This window comes from Adiantum capillus-veneris, chromosome 26, assembly GCF_014529385.1.
Source record: "Adiantum capillus-veneris isolate H3 chromosome 26, ASM1452938v2, whole genome shotgun sequence".
In the NCBI taxonomy this organism is placed as follows: Eukaryota; Viridiplantae; Streptophyta; class Polypodiopsida; order Polypodiales; family Pteridaceae; genus Adiantum; species Adiantum capillus-veneris.
The window spans coordinates 75,403,083-75,426,417 of record NC_140956.1 but is presented as its reverse complement, the minus strand read 5'-3'; the positions used below and the strand labels follow the sequence as shown (position 1 = coordinate 75,426,417).

The 23,335-nt window shown below is 47.6% G+C and overlaps 1 protein-coding gene across 1 annotated transcript in view; it reads left to right on the top strand.

The window, feature by feature from the left end:
- Positions 1-23,043, top strand: part of LOC147423672 (uncharacterized) — a 52,313-nt gene extending 29,270 nt beyond the window's left edge. The window contains exon 6 of the mRNA XM_086501982.1: positions 21,863-23,043. Within this exon, the coding sequence (XP_086358108.1) occupies positions 21,863-22,566 (704 nt within the window). The 3' untranslated portion in view covers positions 22,567-23,043. The remainder of the gene's footprint in view (positions 1-21,862) is intronic.
- Positions 23,044-23,335: the final 292 nt, after the last annotated feature.

Here is a 23,335-nt window from a genome sequence, read left to right as displayed (position 1 = left end):
GATCACTGCTAATCTAACTTGATTGGACTAACTGAACCTTGGTGTGGTGTAGCTTGTCCACGGACACATAGGGTTGGGATGTGTCACATGACATCTCCTCCTTTTCAAAGTGAGGTACTGGTACCGAACTGTATGGCGTCGAGGGAGATCGGCAACAGCATTCGGAATCCTGGAAGGGACTCTTCGCCGGCCCACTCTGATGTGTGGGTCGTGCGGTACTTGAACTTCATAGAGGTCTGCAACGCTTTGCTTCTTTGGGCCGTGCCGAAAGCGACACAAAGTTTTCTGAATCTCCTTTCTTGCTTCAACTTCGTCTAGAGTCCTGCTTCTTTCGTCTTCAAGAATCTCCATGGCTGAAAAATTCCTGAAACAATCTCCAACACAAAACCATGAACATACCTATTCCATGTAAAGTGAAGGAAAAAAATCTTGTCTTCTCTAAAGACTGTGTATGCAATGTAGATGAACAAATAGACGGAGTGACAAACCGTTCATCAAACACATGTAAACAATGCGATCGAATCTTTTCTGTTTGATCGAAATCAATCAACTGTGGCAAATCACAATGGAAATGCCCATGCTTGGTGCTCATACAATCATGTGCTCTTTCGGAAACTGTGTCATGCCAAGGAAGAAACATGGAATGTGACTTCCTGACATACAAACTTTTCAACTTTTCATGAACAATCCGCATACATTCGTGCTCATCCATGAGAGAAACGTGCTCAACCTACAATATGTCATGCCTAGAAAAAGGGATCACATAACGATGCCGACTAAAATACAGGAAACCTGCACGAATGAAACACTCGAACAATGCGTGCGTATCAATCATGCGAACACATAATACTTCCTGTGATGGTTCTTGTGACCTAGGCACAAGAGCCAAGATCTGTGCTTCCTGAAGGGGTTCTTCTTGAGTTGTTCTTTCTGAGGGGGTTCTGTTGACCTAGGCTCGAGAGCCAAGATCGATCCTTCGTGATCTATCGAATCTTCTTGTGGGGGATCTATGGACCTCGACTCGAAAGCCAAGATCGATTCTTCGTGATTGATCGAATCTACAACGAGGTTAGCTTCGCTAGAAAAAGCATCCACTAACACATCATCCTTGTGAATAATCACATCATCTTCATGCAACTCATCATGCTTGTGAGAAATCACATCTTGATCATGCAAATCATCATGCTTGTCATTGTCATCCAAATCATCATGCTTATCATTGTGCTTCAAATCATCATGCTCATCTTTGTCATCCAAATCATCATGCTTGTCATTCAAATCATCATGCAAATCATTGTCATTCAATTCATCATGCTTCTCATAATCATTCAATTCATCATGCTTCTCATCATCATGCAAATCATTATCAGTCAAATCATCATCATGCTTCACACAATCATGCAAATCCTGTGTGTCATGCTTGGGAGAAGAAGAGATTGAGACAGTCTCCTTTCCCCAAATCTCTTGCATCTGTGCCTGAACTTGAGAATAGAGTCGCCAAAACTCTGTGTTTTGTCGGTCGCTCTGTTCTTGTATTGCTTTTCTTTCTTCTTTGTCTTTTGCATGTCTGGACTCTGTGACCATTTCGTGCTTTGGCTTCCAAGCGTGCTTGCTCGCTCTTACGCGCTATGGCTGCCATTCTTTCTTGGTACTGATGCTCTATGGCTGCCATCTTTTCTTCATGGTCACGCTCTATTTCTGCTTTTCGTTTGGCATCTCTTGCTTTGTCTTCTAACTTCTTGTCAATCATCCTCTTGTCAAAAGCCTCCATAGGAGTTAGTGCAATCGGTGTCGTAGGTGGGGAAGGGTCAGAAAAACCTCCTGGTGGGGAAAATTCTTCTGTGCCTCTCTCATGCTCATCACTTCCAAGCGAAGTATCCATTCCGCTTCGAGTGATGATCATTCTGAAGTCGTAGGTTCTTGTGGGTTCTTGGGGTCTGGGTTCTTAAGTTCTCGAGGAACTTGGGTTCTTGGGGGGTCTTGGGTTCTTAAGTTCACGAGGAACTTGGGTTCTTGAGGTCTTTGATTCGTGAGAATCTAGGGTTCTTGAGGTTCTTGAGTTCTTGGGGTTTTCTTTCGCTTGCAAATCGCGTTGGAGAAGCGTTGGAGAAGGATCTTCTCTTCACCCGAGTTCTACCCTTTTCTGCGGGCGCACCCCTTGGCGACCTTGCGCTCACACCAAGGTTGCTTTTTCCCACCTCACGTTGATTGGCCGGCCGCTAAGTGCACGGTCCGCTCTCAATGAGTGAAAAGAGACACAAGGGGAGGCTGGACAAGCCCTTCTTTCTTGGGATTCCTGTCACTCTTCAACAAAACACGATTAGGAATCGACATGCCCAAGTAAACTTGAGTTCGTTTGACCGCAACAAGCAAAAAAATTATTGTGGTTCTTCTGGTTCTTTCCTTGATAGTAATGTAGAACACTTCCAAAGCTCTGATACCAATGTTAGGTGCAGCGGAATGAATGTTGTATTTTGTCAAGATTAGTGATCTTTATTGCTCAAGGTTCCTTTTAGTTCTTAGGGAAAGAGAGAGCGCTTTCTGTCTTGTAGAGTGCTGTGGTCACGAACAAAGTGAGTGGATGTTGTGCGTGCAAATGAATGAGACTGAGAGAAGGAGAGAGAAGAGATACGACACACGAGAGGTTGTAAAACCCTCCTCCGAAGGCCCCACTCTTGTTAGTGAGAGTCGTCTATTCTTTGATTGCACACAGGTGTACAATGCGTATGCAATGGACTATGCAACTTGGTCTATGCCGATGACGATGACGGTGATGACGACGGCGACTTCGTGGCTGAAATCTGAGATCTTCTAGATGTTGAATTTCTTGGACTGTTTCGGGGCTGATTCGGTCTACTTCTATCTGCTGTCCAAAGGGGGAAAACGGCTGAGGTTTTGGGGGTGCTTATCATGGCTGAAAAACCCTGTTTTGGCGAGGGCTTATGGATGAATAAAAACGCTGATGTTGCTGAGGAAAAACGCTGGTGCATCTGCTCCCTTCGGCTGCGTTTTAGGTTGAATTGCACCTGCCGCTGGTCTAGAAGGCTGAAATCGCTGATGACTGGCTGTCAAAAACGCTGGGATGGGCAGCAAGGTCTAGCGTTAGTACTCGATGAGAAAACGTTGAAGAGACTTGCTATGATGGGGCTGATCTGCATGTGGTAACAATGCCAGGCAAGGTTGGTTGTTGGCGGTGCTGGATCTAGGGATTGTGGGAGGAAACGCCAGGCATGGGAGGTGGATGGCGAGGGGTCTTGATGCTGAGGGGGGTACTGCTGAGAAGTGGCCTGTTGAGCGGGAAGCTCCTGTTGCCTCTTTTGCCAGAAAGTGCTAACTTGGGTTTGCTTATATAGAAACTTAGCAAAATAGCCCTACCTACTTTTGTTGGAAAGTCACTTAAAAATAATAAGTGAAAATACCAATAAATAGGAAAATAGGCTAAATGCATTGGAAAATTCCCCTAACTAATGCTAATGGATTCTGATGGGAATTCCGATGATCATGCTCTGTGCAACCGGAGGATATGCATCTATGCTAAGTGAGTGGGCATGCACGGTCTACGAATAGACTCACAAAAGTGCCAGATCATTGCTAATCTAACTTGATCGGACTGACTGAACCCTGCTGTGGTGTAGCTTGTCCACGGACACATAGGGTTGGGATGTGTCACGTGACGCTGGATGCAACCACATGTACAAATGCAATGCAGACATAGATTCCTCACGAGAAAGCGTTTGCTCTTCCCGGAAAACTCGTTAAAATTTTCCGCTTTTTAAGAAAAGCTTCTTAGAACCCATCTTTATTCTTGTGCTTGCGTCTTTACGCGTATTCCTCTTTTCCAATTCGGATTTCCTCTCGACTATGGATATCCCCTTTTTTCGATGCACCCGTCACCCACCTTGTGATGCATCAGGAATATCCATCACCTAGTCCTTTCCTACCGAACTTACGGTACAATCCCCTTCACGATGCTCTATGTCACCCATCCTATGACGGATCAGAGATGTCCGTTCCCGGATGGTCGGATCCTTCTTTCCGATGCTCCCTGTCACCCATTCGATGTGACGCATCAAAAGTACCCGTTCCTGGTGGCCTTACAGATATTCCCGTTCACAGTGCTCCCGTCATTACTTTGAATGGCGCACTAGGAATACTCTGTACTCGGATGTCTCCAGTGAGAAAAACCCTCTCACTTAAAATTCCAATAATTCATTTAGAATTATTTTCTTGGTGTTCCAAGCGAGAAAACCCTCTTAGTTATAAATCCAATAATTCATTCAGAATTATTTTTCTGTCAAATAAAGCCAATTATAAAGCATAGGGATTGTTACAGCCTTTACCCATACCCACCCGCCCTTGGGAAAGTATTGCAATGGATTTCATTTTTGATCTCCCGAGAACACAGAATGGTCACGATGATTTTTCGATTACATGGCATGCTTGAGACGCTTGTCTGCGACAGAGACCCCATATTTACGACTTTGTTTTGAAAGGCAATTTGGGAGAACATTGGCACGTGGTTGCAGTTCTCGTCATTGTTCCACCCGCAGGCTGACGGGCAATCTGAGATTGCCAATTTAGTGGTTTTAGATTTATTGAAGTCTTGTATCTCGGATCAGAAGACTCAATGGGAAAAGTACTTACCTTTGGTGGAATTTGCCTACAATAACACGATACACTCTTCGACGGGGAGGTTCCACCCTTCCTGAGCGCGAAAGATAAGATTTTTGAAGCGGATGAATCATAGCAGCTAAAATACGTGTATTTTATTTAAAATACACGACGTCCCGTATTGAAACGTACAATACGTCTCATAAGGTTTTCTATTCTAACATTTTTTTACTCAAAACGTATGTCTTTTTCTAGTTGATCAATTGTGTTTTAGAGCTTCATGGTGCTTGTTTACGTATGCTATGGTTAAATGTTGAAGAGTCATTGAGGAGGTCCATGAACCACTTCATTTGTTCTTATTAAGGTATCATATCTAAAAAAGTTGACGTATTTTATTTTTGATTCTCAAAAATACGTCTAGTACACGTATTGTACACCGTGTATTAAACATCCTGTCCCGTACCATAGCTGCTATGGGATGAATATACGCGAGACTTTGCTGAAGTCTCAAGAACGACAGAAAAAGGCAGCGGATCGCCATTGTCGCGACTTGAAATTGAAGGAGGATGATTAGGTGCTCTTACGTTTTGAGAAAGCACGCCTCAAAAAGAAAAAGGGAAAGGAGAGGCTTTTTCCAAAGCTTAGTATGCGATACTACGGACCTTTCCAGATCACTGAAAAGATAAATTATGTCTCCTTCCGATGAAACTGCCAGATACTTTAAGGATTCACAATGCATTTCATGTGAGTCTCTTGAAACCTTTTAAGGGTGATGTGCCTGATGATGGGGAGCTTGATGAGCAACCCGAAGTGGAAGAAAACGAGGAGATCCTTGTTCCTGACCAGATTTTGGCACATAAGGATACGAAGAATAAAGGTAAAGTCCGAAGGCGGTTCTTGGTTAAGTTCAAGAACTATTCTACATTGGATGCGAAGTGGATGGAGCAGATACTCCTCAGATTATGAAACTTTACCTGGATGCTTTTGGTTTAGCATAGTCTACTCCAAATGGAACCCAGAATTTAGCTTGGCTGAAGATCTGGTGCAGTGGGATGCACAAGAGGGGAGTCACTCCGCTCCTTTGTCAACAGATGCCTTGATTTTGATACTAAAGTCACTGATGTCTCTTTGAGCTTTAAGGGATACTGAGAGTTGACAGTATTCTGTTGGATGACTTTATGAAATGGAATTCCTGATTATGATACTGATTTGTTCTTGACTTCTTTTAAGTGCAGGAACTGATAGACGAAATGACTGCAGCATTTTGGTCTAATTGATCTCGAGTAGACAGATTGCAATAGGGGTTAGTCAATTGGACATCGATGAGGGCTCGATTGGATCTAGATGCGATTGCTAGCTACGTTGCCGATAAATCATGGTCTAAGATCCGAATGAATATTGAATGTCATGTGATGTCTAGTGATATCTTGTGATGTGATTGTCGATTTGGTACATGTGCTAGATGTGTGTTCCTAGTACGTAGGTACTAACAGTCAGTGTTTGCTAAGACGGTTTATGGCTTCTGTCGGTTTTGCAGGCGTAATCGAGGGCGATTACAATGCTTTCAAGAGGGGGGTATGTCACAAAGTGATGACGTGGCTATCGAGAGCAGAAACTGCCAGAAACCCTAATTCCTGCCAGAAACCCTAATTTCTGCCAGAAACCCTAATTTGCAGAAACCCTAATTTCTGGAAACCCTAACCCTAACTGCTGGCTAAACCCTAATGTGGCTGGAAACCCTAAAACAGGCGGTTGAAATGCCACGTGGCAAGCGGTACGGATTTCCGGAATTTGCGGGCTGAAAAGCAGCCCTCTGGGCGACGCAAGTTTTGATGCTTTTTCCACGCCAAGTGTGTGAGAGGGAGCATGAGAGACAATTTTTGCTTTATTTTTAATGTAAAGCCTCAAGAGGGCTTGTGAGAGGATTGTGCTTTTGAAGTGGAAGCTTTTGGGGCTCTGCTTTTGGGCATTCCTTGTAATCTTTAAGTAAATGGTTTAGGACTCACTCTGCAGAGCATCTGGACGCAGAGTCTGAGAGTGAAACCCTAACCGCTCTCTTGTACTTTGACATTGATTAATACATAAAGAAATACCGAAAGGGGCGCCAGTCTTTGGGGCCAATATCTCTAGGCACGGAACTTCGCCGGGCTAGTGCAAATTTATTGTGATCTGTGAATTGTTTTGAAGTGGTTATTTGGTGCTGTTGTGATTGATTCTTGACTTGGAGTTACCAAGTCTGTTACACATCTCGAATGGAATATCTTGCTACTGTCTCCTCATCCCATATCCGTGTGAAATCATATGTAAAATCCGTATCTGTGGCATATGATCGACCATATCCTCGAAGCTCCTATGGTAAATCGCAAAAATAGCCAGAACCAACAGCTTCCTAGACAAAGCATCTGCCACCAAATTCTTCTGTCCCTGCACATGGACAATCTGGAAGTGAAACTGTGACAAGATGTTCGCCCACCGCATCTGCTTTTCCGATAGCTGCTTCTGTGACAAGAAGTAGCGTAAACTCTGATGGTCTGTAATGACAGTAAAATCTGCTCCGAGTAGGTAGTGCCGCCACTGAGTAAGAGCATGGATAACCGCCAAAAGCCTTTCTCATAAATCTGTGTTGTCAATTCCGGCCTTGAGAACAATCGGCTCTTGTAAGCAATGACATGGCCTTCTTGCATTAAGACCGCACCTAGACTACGACCATAAGCATCACAATATACTTCAAATGACTTCTGCAAGTCCGGCAAAGTCAAAACTGGTCCCGCAGTCAATTTCTCTTTCAAAGTCTGAAAGGCAGTCACCTCTGTGGGTCCCCACGAGAAAGGGACTCCTTTCTGTGTCAAGATATGCGAAGGGGAAGCAACCTCTGTAAACTTTCTAACAAACCGCCTGTAATACGAACACAATCCCAAGAAGCTTCTGACTTCATGGACATTCTTCAAATGGGGCCAATCACGGATAGTCTCTATCTTGGCCGGATCCAGTTGCACTCCTGCTGCTGACACAATGTGTCCCAAAAACTGTATCTGTGGTAGGAAAAATTCACTTTTCTTCGCATTGATCACTAACTTGTGATCTTGTAATACCTGAAAGACTTGAAGCAGATGATCTCTATGTTCTGCCTCATCCTTGGAGAAAACAATGATATCGTCAAAGAAAGTGGCAACAAATAGCTTGTACTCTCAAAAAATCCTGCACATCATCCGTTTAAATGTCGCAGGAGCATTGGTTAAGCCAAAAGGCATTACCAAAAACTCAAATAACCCAAAAGTCGTCCGAAAGGTTGTCTTGTAGACGTCTCTCGACGCGATTCAGATCTTATGATATCCACTCTTCAAATCAATCTTGCTAAAGCACGAGGATCTCTGTAATCTGTCGAGTATATCATCGATCCTAGGAATTGGAAATCTGTTCTTGATGGTGATTTTGTTGAGAGCTCTATAATCGATGCACATTCTCCAAGATTTGTCTTTCTTCAAAACCAACAACACTGGAGAGCAATACAGTGAAGTACTAGGCTAGGTTCATAATCTCTTCGTTTCGGGCTTGGCTCACATGGTAAGGTGGCCGGTTCGGTGGCGTGCTTTCAGGTATCAGATCAATGGTATGATCTTCAGGACGATTTGGTGGTAACTCGCCTAACAGGCCCTCTGAGAAGCAATCGACATGAGAGTGGAGAAAATCTTGGCGTTCTTTCAAGTTCAGACATATTTGTACTATCCTTATCACTCAACTCTTTCATAAAGATCGAGTAAACATACAGATTGGATTTCTTTAACTTTGAAATGGCCGAAGCTGATACAATAAGGACAGACTCGCCCTTAAGTTTAATGTCAAGTACAATGGTTCTGCCCTTCTCTGTGGTCAATGCCGCTTTCCTCGCCCGATAGTCGACCACGGCGTTGTTCTTGTGATACCAGGGAATTCCCAAGAGAACATCACAACCTTCCAAAGGCATTATGTAAAAGTCCTCATGCCCCAAATACCCCTGACAATGAAACCTAAGTTTGCCAATGACAGGTGTAACGGCTACGTCCTTGTCGGGTGCCACTAGAAATGCCTCTGCAAGTGGTCCCATTCGATTGGGAGTGATCTCGAGCCATGCCACCAATTTCGGTAAAATGAAGGTGGCCTTGGCTCCTCCATCAAAGAAGATCAAGGCTTCTTGGTCTTTCACTTTGCCCCAAGCTCGGCAAAGTTCTGTACTCTCGTCCATCGTGCTGGGATCAATACCCATGCAATCTGGAACCGGTCCTGTTTTCATCTTGCCTTTTCTTCCATGTTCCTCAGCTGCTCTTGAACTCTCAGGCCTCTCATCGTCCTTGTCATTCTGTTCTTTCTGTGCCTTTTTAGGGCACTTCGCGGAGATATGTCCAGTTTCCCCGCATACAAAGCACTTCCCTTCCTTGATGTAGCGAGCTCTCTCCTGAGGAGTGAGCTTGGGTCGTGCATCTTTCTTTTCTGGGTTGCTCTTTCTCTTTCTACTTTCATTTGTCGAAGTCTGTTCGGCTCTTTGTGTCATGATCTAATCGGTGGGGTAGGTCAAACTGCCCGAGTGAATGGAAAAACCTCGTTTCGCATGACTCATCAACTCCTGAATGGAAGCTGACTTTTGTTCCAAGCAGTGATCTCGGATCTCTGTAGGAAGCCCCAAGGTAAACCGCTCAATCTGTTCCTTGAACGAGATCTTCTTAAATGAAGAGGCAGGTAGAAAAGAGCTCCAGAATCTCTCGCAATAAATGTCCACTGTATCCTTCTTGGTCATCCGAAGATGGTTCCGAGCAGTTCATATGTCGCGTTCATACTCTCAAGTCAGCAAAGAAGAAATAAAAAGCCTCTTGAATTTCAGCCATTTAACTGGCGCAGTCTTGTTTAATAGGAGCGTGGACCACCAAGTTCGAGCATTCCCCTTAAAGTAAGAGGCAGCTCTCCGAGCCCTCCCGCGAAAGCGATGTCAAACTGCTCTACAAAAGACAAAGCCTTCGAAGCATCTCTATAACGAGAAAACGTGTCAAATTTAATTTTTTTTTTTTCGAGAAAAAGATCCTTCTATTAGTTAATGAAAACTGCCCATAGGGCTACAACCACCTCTGCAAGAGAGGGCTACAACAAGCATGATGGGGAGACTCTCCCAATGAAAAAACAGCATATATACAATGAGGCTAAATCAAGAGATGGGAGGAGGGAAGAGCCACACAGGTGGACAGTAGTGCCATCTGAGCACCCCCTGGACTATGGTGTAGAAAGGCCCAGGGCGCCAGAGTCGAAAGAAAGCCTCACGGCGCTCCCGCATGCGGTCGGAGCTGCCCTGTAGTCCCTCAAGCTGTCCTCTGAGAGTATGGATCAGCTCTAGCCAAAAGTCACGAACAGTCTCTGCTGGTGGCACAGGGCGAGCCTCAAAGATGCGGAAAGAGCGGGCCCGCCAGATGAACCAAAGTGTCAGGCCACTGATGAGCTCCCAACACTCCTCTCTCTCACTGCACCACTCCTGTGGAGTAAGCTCTGTAGTAGCAGGCTGGAGTGTAGGTCGCCCCCCCTGCATCACTATCATCCTGCTGGTGGAAGATAGCTCAAACTGAAGTGCCGGGCCCGTGAGGGTGGACCAAGCCGTTGCCCCCCAAGTGTACTGTCGAGCCGTGGAGAGAGCAGGCATCAGCCGAAGAACTCGTAGCCACACCTGTTGGGCCGAGGGACAGTCCCAAAGACAGTGACACTGACCCTCCACCAAATGGTCACAAGCTGCACATGCGGCCGAAAGGCCACTATGCACAAGCCATCTCCCTACTGTTGTAGCTCTGTGTGCAACCAGCCACTGGAACAAAGTGATGCGCCTCGGCTGTCCGGAGTCCCCCAGCCTCTGCCAAAAGGCTGCCAAGAACTCAATTGTGAGAACCTCCTCCTGCCAATGACGTGCTGCAGCGGGGTGGGCCTCTCTCTGTGCTGCAAGTATATGACGTCCAAGCCGAAGAGTGTACTGAAAGAAGGGGACTCGTGGGTGGTCTGCAGAAGAGAAGGGGTCCCTCCATAGCCACTCAACAGGATCCCACTGTACTCGTGCCAGTGGACAGCACTCCCAAGCCCATAGCCTCCAGTGTCCATTCTCAAGAGCTGCTGGGTCAGGGTCTATGATGCAAGTCCTCCCACAGATGCCCACAACTCGGATCCTGTGAAAACAGCACTCTGCTACCTGTGGGGCCTCTACTGCAACTTGCTGTAATCGTCCCCCACCCTGAAGCTCGAAGAACAGGGCTGGGACTGTCTCTGAGCAGGCCCTAACTGAAATGAGAACCTCCAGTCGTGTGAAGGCTCCCATCCACCGGGGTGCTACTGGCTCGAGAGGCGTGAGCCACTCAACTGGAATTGACTCTGAGATGTCCTGACACATGCTTTGCACCCCTCTCCTGCCCTGCAGCTGGCAACCCTGTACCTCCTCTGATAAACGTGTGAACTCTAGCCAGTCACCTCGAGAGCGCGCTGGACCTGCTGCCATGGGACCCCAAGAAACATGCGGTCGACTACCAACCAAGTGGCCTCTCTGAGTGCTAACCATGGGGTTCCAGACGAGGGGCTGCTGTAGGCGCTCCTCCGTGCACATCGGCTGTCGCTGCTCCAGGCCACGCCGTAAGAGCTCCCAAGAACGAAGCAAACTCACAGCGAAGCGGTCCTCCAGTCTCCTGCTCAAACCAACTCAGCGCATCTCTGTAAAGATCCATCTGGTCGAAGGTTGCCAAGGGCCTCCTGACTGAGGCACCCTGACACGAAGCCTCTGCAACAAGAACTCCTTCCAGGGCTCCTCACCTGGAAGAAGTCCTCTGACTATGAATTTCCCTAGAAGGGCTCTGCTCTGCTGTGCTGGATCAATGATCCCAAGCCCTCCTTGAGAACAAGGAAGCGTGATGACCGACCAAGCCACCTTGGCTCGGGCCATCTGAGTGTCACGTCCTGACCAAAGGAAGTTCCTGATCAGCCTCTCTACCTGGCTGATACAAGAACTCGAGAAGATCCTGCAGGAAGTGATGTACCACATAGTTGCGAACAGCACCTGGTTGGCAACTACTACTCTACCAGCTAGCGACAGACGTGCTGAGCTCCAATGTAACAGCTTTCTCCTGATGGACAGGAGAAGAGGAGCAATCTGCTGCTCGGGAGACAAGTCCAAACCAACCTGACAACCCAAGTATCGAACTGCAGTCCCTGGGGGAATCCACCTGAAACCCTCTCTTGGCATCCAATCTGGCACAGGAGCACTACCAACCGAGAAAGCCACTGTCTTTCTCCAGTTGATCAGTGCGCCCGATGCACAACAGAAGGTCTACAGAGCCTGCTCACATCTGTGAAGATTGGCCTCCTGGCCATCTAAGTACAAGGCTGAGTCATCGGCAAACTCAGCGTCCAGTAGCTCCTCTCCCCGAATAGGGAGTGCTAAGCCCCGAAGACCAACCTGCTGTGACACCAAAAATCTGCTCATCGCCTCCGCATAGAACAAAAAGAGAAAGGGGGCAAGAGGACAGCCCTGTCTGACCGAGCATGTGAGCATGAAGCGCTCACCTCTCCCCCCTGCCAAAAGCACCTGACTGTGAGCCTGTCTGTACAAAGCTGACACCCCTCTGATCCAAGCATCTGAGAAGCCCATCTTGCGAAGAGTGCCCTCTAGAAAGTCCCAGTCAACTCTGTCGTAGGCCTTCTTAAAATCGAGAAGAAGAATCACAAGGTCCTCACCACGGAGCTGTGCCAGGGCAGAAGCCTCCCAAAAAGTAAAGATGTTGTCAAGGATAAAGCGTTCCTTGACAAAACCTGTCTGAGTCCCATGTATAAGGCTCTCTAAAAGTGGATGAATCCTCAAACTTAGAGCCTTGGCAAGAATTTTGTAGGTTGAGTTGAGGATGGTGATGGGGCACCACTGTCGAATCTCATCCAAGGAGCCACCCTCCTTGGGAATGAGGTAGATCAGGCCCTCACTCATGCTGTCAGGCGTCACTCTTGTGTGCAAAATGTACTGAAAAGCACTACAAAGATCTGGGCCAAGTAGGTCCCAGTACTCCAAGAAGAAACTAGGAATCAACTCATCCTCTCTTGGACAGCTACCACGAGGGAGGGCCCTCAGAGCTGTGTGCAGCTCTTCAAGTTGAAGTGGCATCTCTAGCCTCTGGCGCATCTCCTCTGTCACAAGACATAGCATCTGTGCCCAAACCTGCTCCCTACATGCATCCTGCGGCTCTGACTGAGGCTCAGCCGATAGTAACTCACGGTAAAAGTCAGTAGCGACTGCACGCATATCCTCGGGCTCACAAGCAACTGACCCATCGGGCCTCCTCAACTGACTGACCTTGGCATGCGAGTGCCGAGGCCCCACTGTCTCAAAAAAAGCACCAGTTACTCTGTCACCCACTTGAGTCCACTGAGATGCCTGTCGGTGGAAGGCAAACTCATGACGCCTCTCCTCTGTGCTAGCAAGCTTATGTCGAGCCTGCTGTAACTGCTCCTCCAACCATGGACTGTCTGGATGCTGCTCCTGCATCCTCTGTAGTGAAGCAATGCCCGTCTGAGACGCTGCTCCGCCTCTCTCGCTGCAGCCCGGCGAGCCAGAGACTCCTGGAGAAAAAAGTGGCTAAGCTGAGCTAGGCCTGAGGCCACTCTGTCTGCTGGTGAATCTTGTCTGTCCATGCCCTCTGTCCAGAGAGCCTCTACCCTCTCTCTGAGTGCTGAGTCCAACAAGACCCTCTCTGGGATGCGGAGCATCGTGCTCCCACTCCTTTGCCTGTCTGCCACTGTGAGGATCACTGGTGCATGGTTTGAGAAGGAAGTCCCTGCCAGGATGCCCACGGAACCCCCCATGTCACCGAAGTGGTCACTAGTGTAGAAGCGATCTATGCGCGATAGATTCACTCCTCCCACTCTGCGGTCCGATCTAGAGAAGGTAAGATTGTCTGGGGGCGTCGCAAAACCAGAGTGCTGCCATGTATCCGAGACCCTCAAAGTCATGCAAAACCTCTCCCAAGCTGCCAACTCGACTCCATGCACAGTAGCATGGCTGCCACCAATCCTGTCAGAAGGGTCCTCCAACATGTTGAAGTCCCCTCCTATACACCAATGATTGGCCTGCGGCAAAGACTCAACAATCTGTGACCAAAACTCTGCCCGAGCACTCGCCACATTGGGCGCATAGATGTTCAGGAAGCCCACAAGGCCACCTTGAACCTGCATAGTAATCCACTGAGCCTTGCCTGGCACAATAATCCCTCTGCCCACAATGGCCTGTTGCAGTGAGTCCGCAATAGTCATACATACCCCTCCCTGGATGCCTCCAGGTCCAAAAGCAGCTGACCAAAAGGTATCATAACGTCCACGCAAAATCTGACCACAACACCGAATGCGGCTCTCACACAGATGGTGCTCCTAAAGCATGAGGAGATCAATCTCTCCTCCCACGAGGCAACGCTGAAGCTCCTGACGCAATCGGCCCCGCTGTCGCTGAAATTGGGGCCCACCTAGTCCCTGCACGTTTCATGAGACGATCCTCATGGGGAGCGAGAGAGAACAGATGCTGCTGCAGCAGCAAGACGGGCTATCTTCGACGCAGGCTTGGATGGGGAGTAATCCGCATCCGAGCATCCTCTAGATAGGCGTGACTGCAGTGAGTGCCTAGCCCAAGCCCAAGCAGAGCGAGCCGTACGCAACGCAACCTCCTCTATCTAGGAGTCCTCATGAATGTATACATAGCAAGGCAAACACTGCGTATCAGCAAAGAAGTACACCACAATGTGCCTACATCCTGCTGAGTCTGGGGGTGTCACCGCAAACTTGGCCAATGGCCACAAAGTCTGCAACATATCTGTAACTCCAAGTTCTCCCATGTGGTGAGAGAACTCTAAGACCTGTGTATGTAACCATCCCACCACTGAATCAAGGGACCACTCTGAATCGGCCCTACCACAGAGGGGGAAGGAGAAACCAACTGCTGAGTCCAGGGCCTCTGTCCCCCTGGCGGCGAGGAACAAAACAGGAACCCTGAAACAGGCTGCCTCATTGTCTACTGCGGAATCGCCGAGAAAACGAGTGAACCCATAGTCGAAGAAGTCCCAGCGGCGTCTGATGTCAATGCTCGTCAACCCACGAGGGATGGTTGCAAGGGAGGATGTCTGAATCTGCAGAGGGGGCCGCAAGAAGGGCTGACCCTCTCGTGCTAGGCGACTCGTGGCAAAGGCGCTGCCAAGAGATCGCCTAGCCGCTGGAGAGGGACCAGTCTCCTGAGCCGACTGAGGAACTGGATCAGGAGCCGACTGAGGAACTGGAGCAGGCCAGCCCTGGCAGACTGGGGCTGAGGCTGTGGTGCATGTCGCGGCCTCCTCCGTGAACAGGCCTTCACTAGATGGCCCATGTGTCGGCAGATGAAGCACTGTTCGGGAGGCTCGAGTACTCCACACTCTGTCGAAACCAACCCCCACTCACCCGAGGTAAAAGGATAACCTTCGGGAGAGTGTGGGTATCTCTGACCAAACCTCGAACTGAGGGAATGTGTAACCGGCCTGTTCAATCCAAAAAGGGCGGTAGACTTTACTTTAAACCTTGATTTAGCTTTCACCCATTATTAGTCGTCTATTTTACCAGTACTTTCAAGACACAACAAAGGGGAGAGGGATACAGGCTGCTAGATTGCACCTGTATGAGTAGACAGACACCAGATTGGCCCCTAACTTAGGCGCCCCTTTCGGTATTTCTTTATTGTTCAAAAGAGGGAATAAACGCTGTGGTTCCCTACAAGCTGCCCCGCACAAACTCGGCTGAATTTCCACTATTCCAGCCCGATTTCGGCAGCATAACTGTACTAGAACCCTTCATAGTCAGTATTCCCACGCATTGACCGACTTTCCCGACGCATACGGGCACTTTGCAAAACCTGGCGAGAATCTGCAGCACGCTGAATTCTCTGTTTTCAGCCCTGAAAATGCGCCAGATCGCCTGTACAGCGGTCCCCTTGCGTCCCCGAACCTCCTGGGGGTATTAGGGTCCGTTTAGGGCCAAAACCCTAAACCTGCAAAAATACACAGCAGGCTGTAATTTGCTGTTTCGGGCTCCGTTTCGCGTGCCGGTCGCATCCCTAGCAAGTCCTCGAGCTCCCGCACCTGTAGGGCTACTTGCCCTTTGAATCGGACGAGATTTCTGGCGTGAAACCTCTCCGAATTCACCTGTACCTGCGGGGGGATTAGCCGCTAGCTAATCCAGTACCTGTGCAAGAGGCTCTTGCCTCGGCAATCGCGCATGAACCCACACAACTGTACATTGGTCAAATGAAGAGCCCACTAGAGGGGCATAACATACTGCCAAAGGGGAGAGAGAGGGCAGTGCGTAGCGTGCAGGGCATCACTCCTGGCACCGCACTGTGCATAAGAGGGAAAGCAAGCACTCCATAGCTCTTAACCTGTGACAAAATCAGCAAATGAGCCCTTCTTCCCTTCAAATTCAGCGCCAACTCCTTCTTGCATTGGAAACTGCACCAGAATGTGCCACTTGGCACATTTACAAGCATTTTCCCGTTTCGGGGTTGCCGCCTAAAAATATCCCAACCGGTTGCCCAGTTGACTTCACGGCAGAGTAAGAAAATGTTCCCTTTGTCATTCCGGAGGTAATGACGCCAACACATTTTCAGGTCCCAAAATAGCAGTTCCCTAAATTTTAGGAGATGCTGCCATTATATCTTTCTAGGTCATCCGACCCTCTTTGTACACTGTGGCCACATCCAAAACTGAAATGTAGCCTCTGTAGCAAAGGATTCCACTTTGGCTAGTCAATGACCCCACTTGGCTAACCATAGTCCTTGTCCAACCTTAGTGCTCTCTTGCCCTCAGGCCTGGACTCCCTCTGGACAGTTCCACACTAGCTATGCAATGCAGGGCAGTTAGATTTCCCGAGGGGTGTTTCCAAAAAGTGAAAGTAAATAGATAATAAGAAAGAAATCAACAAAAAGGATAGATAGTAGTCACACGCTGGTGACAGAATGCCAGCCGCCTTGGCAGCTACTGATGCTGCCGTGCGAGGTGTCTCCAGGACAGTCCCAATGGCGGAACCGATCCTGGAGAGAAGTGGTAGGTACTCTCTCCGTAAACCCGGAAAGCAGACTGAGATGGGGATGTCTGCCTCCTCTACTAGAACATCCGAAGCTGGGTCAAAACCATGTCGCCACTGTCGAAAGTGGGCACGTGAGGCTCGGATGGCCAACGGACTCATAGCTATGACCTTGGACGCCATCTCGGAGGACACATACTCGATCTGATAGTACCCCCGTCCGAGAATCTGGACATCCAAAATCTTTCCCACCTCTGCGAGAAGGCGGGCCTGGAGAAGGTCTCGCAGCTCTCCTCTGCTAGGTCGGGTGCCGAGATGACCGAGGTCGCCTGCAGTCGCTCTACCTCGGCGGCAAGGCTCGCTTGCTCTCAAGAATCTTGCAGATGACCGAGGTCGCCTGTAGTCGCTCTACCTCGGCGGCAAGTCTCGCTTGCTCTGTAGGCGAGAGAGCAAGTCGAATGGTGGGCTCAGCGGGGTTGGGCGAGGGGGCTTCTGGCAAGTCCCTCTGTGGCGAAGCTGGAACCTCCATCTGTGTCTACTGCTGTGGCGTAAGAAGAGGACGACGGGAGGGTGCTGCAGAAGGACGCGCCAACACTGCTCCAAGGAGTTGAAGCAAATGCCGAAAGTGCCAAATCTGCAAGGAATAACCGAGGCGGCGGGCCCAAATTGACGGCGAACGGGCCGAGTCGGGGGGGGGGGGGTGATAAAGCGGGCTGGGGCAAGCGGGCCAGCGGCGAGAGAGCTGGGGCTGAGGGCGTGCGGCGGCAGCATGGGCTGATGGCGGGCGGACGGGCAGGGGATAGGGCAGCGCGAGGGGGGGGGCAGCGGGGGCTGAGGGCAGGCGGAGGGGGACAGGTGAGCGGGAGGCAGCGGGGGCAGCGGGCAGCACGGGGGGGGGCTGGATGGCGATGGCGCAGTGAGGGAGGGTGCACAGCAGCAGCGAGCGCGTGCGTAGCCTATTTTGTCCAAAACTCGTGTCAAATTTAATTGACTGTCCACCTTCCTTAAACTCTCGGACTTTCTTGCTTTTGTCTTCCAGAAAGTCATACTGGTTGGCTTTATAAAAATTCTTCTTCTTTGCGTAAAAGTTGCTGTTCAGAGTCCGAATTGTCTATAGACGAGTCCTGTGTAGAACTGTCAATCACGGGGCGAGATTTAGACTTCTTTGCCTTTTCCTTGCCCTTTCCGAAGCATTGCTTTTTGCTTCGCTTTTTTGCCTTTTCTGTCTTCTTCGCTCGAGTCAGATGAGCTAGAAGAACTGTAAGAAGAAGAAGAAGAAGAAGAACTGGGTACTCCTTCAAATCGAACATGCTTCTTCTGCTTTCTTGCCTTTTCAAATGTAGACTAACGACCCAAATAACCCGGGAAGTTAGTGCCTTTCTTCTACTTTTTGTCGTGCTTTTTAACTTTGTTCTGCGCGTGAAAAAGCTGAGTAGTTCGTGCATCAACCACCTCTTCTAATTCTTTCTCTGTATACTTCTTGGGAGTAGGAGGTTTTTTGAGAGCGGGTTTTCGGGGTGGTTTTGTGGTCTTCTGTCATTGCGTGTGCACCTCCTCGAAAGAAATCTTGCTCATATATTTTGCCAATTTCGGGTCCTTGGCAAAATTAAGCATCATCTTTGTTGCATCGGCGATCAATTGTCGATGCTCCATCTCTTGACGCTCTGCCTGAGTAGGCCGAGGCGGGCCGTACTCCTCTCGTGAATCTTTGTTGTGATCCCTTCCCGGATCTTCGGATGTAGAGGGAGTCGACTGATCTTTGCTTGAAGCCATAGGTGCTGCGGAAAAAAATTAGGGATCTGATTTCTCGTAGAAGAGAAATTGGCCATGCTCTGATACCACTGTAACAGACTTGGACACTCCAAGTCGAGAATCTACCGCGACAGCACAAATAAACACTTCAAAACAGTTCACAGTTCACAATTCATTCGACAGTGGCCTGGCGGAGTTCCGTGCCTAGAGATATTGGCCCCAAAGACTGGCGCCCCTTTCGGTGTTTTCAAAGTACAAGAGTGCGGGCAGTGGCTCACACTCAGACTCTACGTCCGGATGCTCTGAGTTATGAGGCCCTGCCTGCTTATTTAAAGACTACAAGGGTTGCTAAAAGCAGAGCCCAAAAGCTGAAAATCAAAAGCTTCACTAAAAATAAAGCATGTTCTCACACAAGGCCTCTTGAGGTAAAATAAAGCAAAAAGGCTTTTCTCTCTCTCATTTCTTGCATAGGGAAAACAGCCTGCTTTTTCCGTAGACCCTGCTACGTCAGCAGCCCAGCGCACACAGCGTCGCAATTCATGGAAATCCGTACAGTGTGCCACGTCAGCATGTCCAACGCAAATTTCGGAAAACTTCCACGTGCCACTGCTGCATTTTCTCGGGCCTGCCAGTCGGTGTGTGTGTACACATGGGCAGCCACGTCATCACATTTGTGACATAACTCGCCTGGCAAGCCCTCAGATAAACAATCAGCATGTGTGTGGAGAAAATTTTGGCGTTCATTATCAAGTTCAGACATGTTCTTTCTGTATTCATCATTTAACTCTTTCAAGTAGATCGAGTAAACAAAGAGATTGGATTTCATCAATTTGGAAATGGCCGAAGCCGATACAATAGGGACGGACTTGCCCTTCAATTTTACATCAAGTACAATTTTCGACCCTTTTCATTAGTCAAAGTTGCTTTCTTTGCCCGATAGTCGACCACGGCGTTCAAGGTACCAAGGGACTCCTAGAAGGACGTCACACCCTTCCAAAGGCATGATGTTAAAGTCCTCGTGTCCTAAATACCCCTGACAATGCAAACAAAGTTTGCCAATGACAGGTATAATGGCTATGTCCCGCCGGGTGCCGCTAGAACTGCCTCTGTTGGTGGTTCCATCCTGTCGGGTGTAATCTCGAGCCGCGCCGCCAATTTAGGTGAAATGAAGTTGGCCTTGGCTCCTCCATCGAAGAAGATCAGGGCTTCTTGAACTTTCACTTTGCCCCAAGCTTGGCAAAGTTCTTTACTTTCATCGATCAGGCTTGGGTCAGTATCCATGCAATTTGGTACCAGTCCTGCTTTCATCTTGCCTTTTCTGCCACGCTCCTCTGCTGCTCTAGAACTCTCTGGCGTGTCTTCAGTCTGTTCTTGCTGTGTCTTTTTGGGGCACTTTGCGGAGATGTGCCCTTATTCCCCGCAACCAAAACACTTCCCCTCTTTGATATAATTGGCCCTTTCTCGAAGAGTCAGTCGGAGTTGTGTATCCTTATCCTTCTTTTCTTGGGAACGCTCTTCTTTTTTTTTACTTTCATTGTTGGAGCTGTGTCGGGTTCTCTGAGTCAAGATCTCATCAGTGGGGTAAGTCAAATTTCCTGAATGTATTGAGAAACCCCATTTCGCATGACCCATTAATTCTTGGATAGAATTTGACTTTTGTTCCAGGCAGTAGTCTCGGATCTCTGTAGGGAGTCCGTAGCAAAACTGCTCAATCTGTTCCTTAAAGGAGACCTTCTTAAATGAAGAGGTTGGTAGAAAAGAGTCCCAAAACCTCTCGCAATAAGCGTCCAAAGAATCTCCCTTGGTCAACCGAAGATGGTTCCAAGTGGTTCGTATATCCCGTTCATACTCTCGGGTCAGCCAAGAAGAAATAAAGAGCCTTTTAAATTTCAACCACTTGACTGGAGCTTCTTTCCTCAGAAGAAGAGTGGACCACCATGTTCGAGCATTTTCTTTAAGAAAAGATACAGCCCTCCTAATCTTGGAGTGCTCTGAGTAGTGCCCTCCAGAGAAGGCTATGTCAAACTGCTGGATGAAGGCCAAAGTCCTCAGAGCATCTCGGAACCCAGAAAAGGATTCAAATTTTATCAACTGTCCACCTTCTTTAAATTCTTTTGCTTTTCTTGCTCTCGTCTTCGAGGAAGTCATATTGGTTGGCTATGTAGAAGTGCTTCTGCTTTGCATAAAACATATGGTCATCGGAGTCCGAACTGTCAGAGGATGACTCCTCTGTAGAGCTGTCAGAAACTCGGTGGAATCTGGGTTTCTTTGCCTTTTCATATTGCCTTTCTAATGAGAAATTACCACAAAATTGACTTCAATTTTGGTAACTTAGTGACATGTTTGGTGAAGAATATCAAAAGGAAGTGTTTGGTGAACATTATAAGTAGAATTTTTACTTACATGCCTTCGTATAGGTCAAAACATTCTCCAGAGTCCACTATTTTGGAAATAGTATGTAAAATCAAAGTCTCTTCTAAAATTCATGTATTTTCTCGCTTTTAATGCTACATGATGTCCATATTTCCTAGATTTCTTTATGTACTCTCCTTCCATTGACAGATACCCTATGTTATTCCCCTTCCTATACAAGGACATATTTTCAGCAAGCCCTTCGAATAACAGACTCATGGAAATTTAACCCTTTATACAATAAAAAAAAAAGCCTTGAAAAGGGCAGATGGCATCAAATCCTATCGTAGATCCTTGAGAATGACTTGAGACCCAATGATGCATTTGGACTTGGCTCTGAGTTTGCAGTAGCATGTCTGTATTGCACAGAGAGCTGATGTTGCGCATGAGACCTTATAAATGTATTGGCTTGTTTTATCATGCTCTTGAGTTAGCAGCCTCATATGTTTGATTGCCATTTTGCCTGTCTTGCATTGTAGTTGTCAAGTAAATTTCCTTGCTGTCAAGTCTTTGTGGAACCTAAAGAGAATATGGCTCTTTGTAATGCACGCTACAATTCTGTGGGCAAAATTGATAGTTATGTGAATGGCCACAAGGAGTGACAAGTTTTAGCTTAAAAAGCCTTAGACTCAGTTTTGTAACATATCGTCTTGTGCTCACACCTATAGTTTTACTGTCAGATTTGTGTGGCTATTACACCTAAATAGGGTTCAGATCTTAACAGTTTTTGTTGTCCTTATCACTCACTTGGTTGGCATGGAACACTTGCTACCTTGCTTTCACCTGTTCAGATATATCCCTGTTGTGCAGGGGGCAATTGTTTTCTGTGAGGAAGTCTTACAACTCAATGGTCCTAGTAGGATATATGTTCATGCTACTTGGTTTTGTACCATTCAATTGAAGCCTTTGTCACGAAGAATAGACACCAATAGAAGCATGCCACTGATCTGTGATAATAGTGGCTATCGTATTCGCTTGCAGTTCATTGACCCATTGGTAATTTGTGCGGTTTTGATAGAGGCTCACAAATACACTGGACCTCACAGCTCTCAGATGTCATTTGAGGAACGGGAAGCAGCTTACTTGGCAGCTCGAGAGCGGATATTTTCAAGCGATGTGGGTGATTCCGCTAGTGAACCACAGGTGGCCGTACCAAAACCTAGATCCGTACCTATAGTTGCACGACGTATGATCGCACATGCTCTAGGTAAGCGCATTCTAGCAGAACAGGGCTTCAAAGTGGCCACAAAACATACTGAGCATGTCGGAACCAGTGCGCTTAATTTAACATGTACTAGCCTTGACACCGAGCAGCCTGCAGAGCCAATTGCAGTCGAAGCAACATGCTGTACTATGGATGCAAATAGTACAAACGATCTAGTGGCACCTTCAAAGGCTGTTGAGTACTTACAGGTTAAGGCAGCAAGGCGAATGTTTGCACAGGCCTTAGGGCTTGGGTCTTCAAAATCAGCATGCAATGTCTCAAGTAGAGGGGTGGAGAAGAAGGTTACAAATGAAGGGTGCTTGCAAAATGGTAAAGTTCAAATGGGCCTTAGCACAGGGCCAGTGGACAAATCGAGAAGTGGGCGTGCGTCTTCATTCGATTGTGATCAGTCAGGTCTGGCACAACTTGAACAAGGAAGGGCTGCCCAGAGAATGCTGGCGCAGGCTCTTGGCTTTCGCAGTTTGTCGATAGTAGCAGAGAGGTCTAAGGATACTTGAGTGCATTTACATAATGGCTACATTGTCGTGCACGCATTCAAAACAGAGCAGCAAGTATTATAGAAATATTTCTAGGACTCAACCGTGAAAGAGCTTGAAATGTCAAAGTATGGAAGTGCTCTTGAGATCGCGCCAGCTTATTCTTTGCGGGTAATCAAAGGTATGGTCATCAACCATTTATCTTGTGTCAGCCGTCAGCCATTTTCTGCACTCCAGTCCCTGTGGCATTTTTATCGGTGCCCATTTATGGCGTTATAATTATTGGACATTTGGTGGATGTCCTTGTTGTATTATATGTGTGAATACAAGGTGTACAGATAGCTTGGTTACATTGAGGATATGAACTCGCTTCTTTTAGTGCTAGGCTTCATTATGGCTGATGTCTGCCTTGCATCTCTACAGATGTATGCTCATGTGTGTGTGTGTGTGTGTGTGTGTGGATATGTGCAAGCTTATATTGATACCTAGTTCTACACCCATTGTTGGGCATTGACGACGTTAGTGGGAATGTCGTAGTATTTAGTCAATACTAACTTAACAAAGTATGCTATTGATTTTGCATGACATTATGGTATGATTTTTGGTATCCCTAAAAGAGAAACTCTATTGGTACTTGATATAAACTCTTGATAAGCTCTTAATATAAACATGAAATCTAATGAGCAGGTTTTTATTAAAATCATAGAGTTTTTTTTTTGGCAAGACTCAAATGGATCGTTTGAGTTTTTAATGTACAGATTTGGTAAGGGTGATCGTGGTGAAAATATCC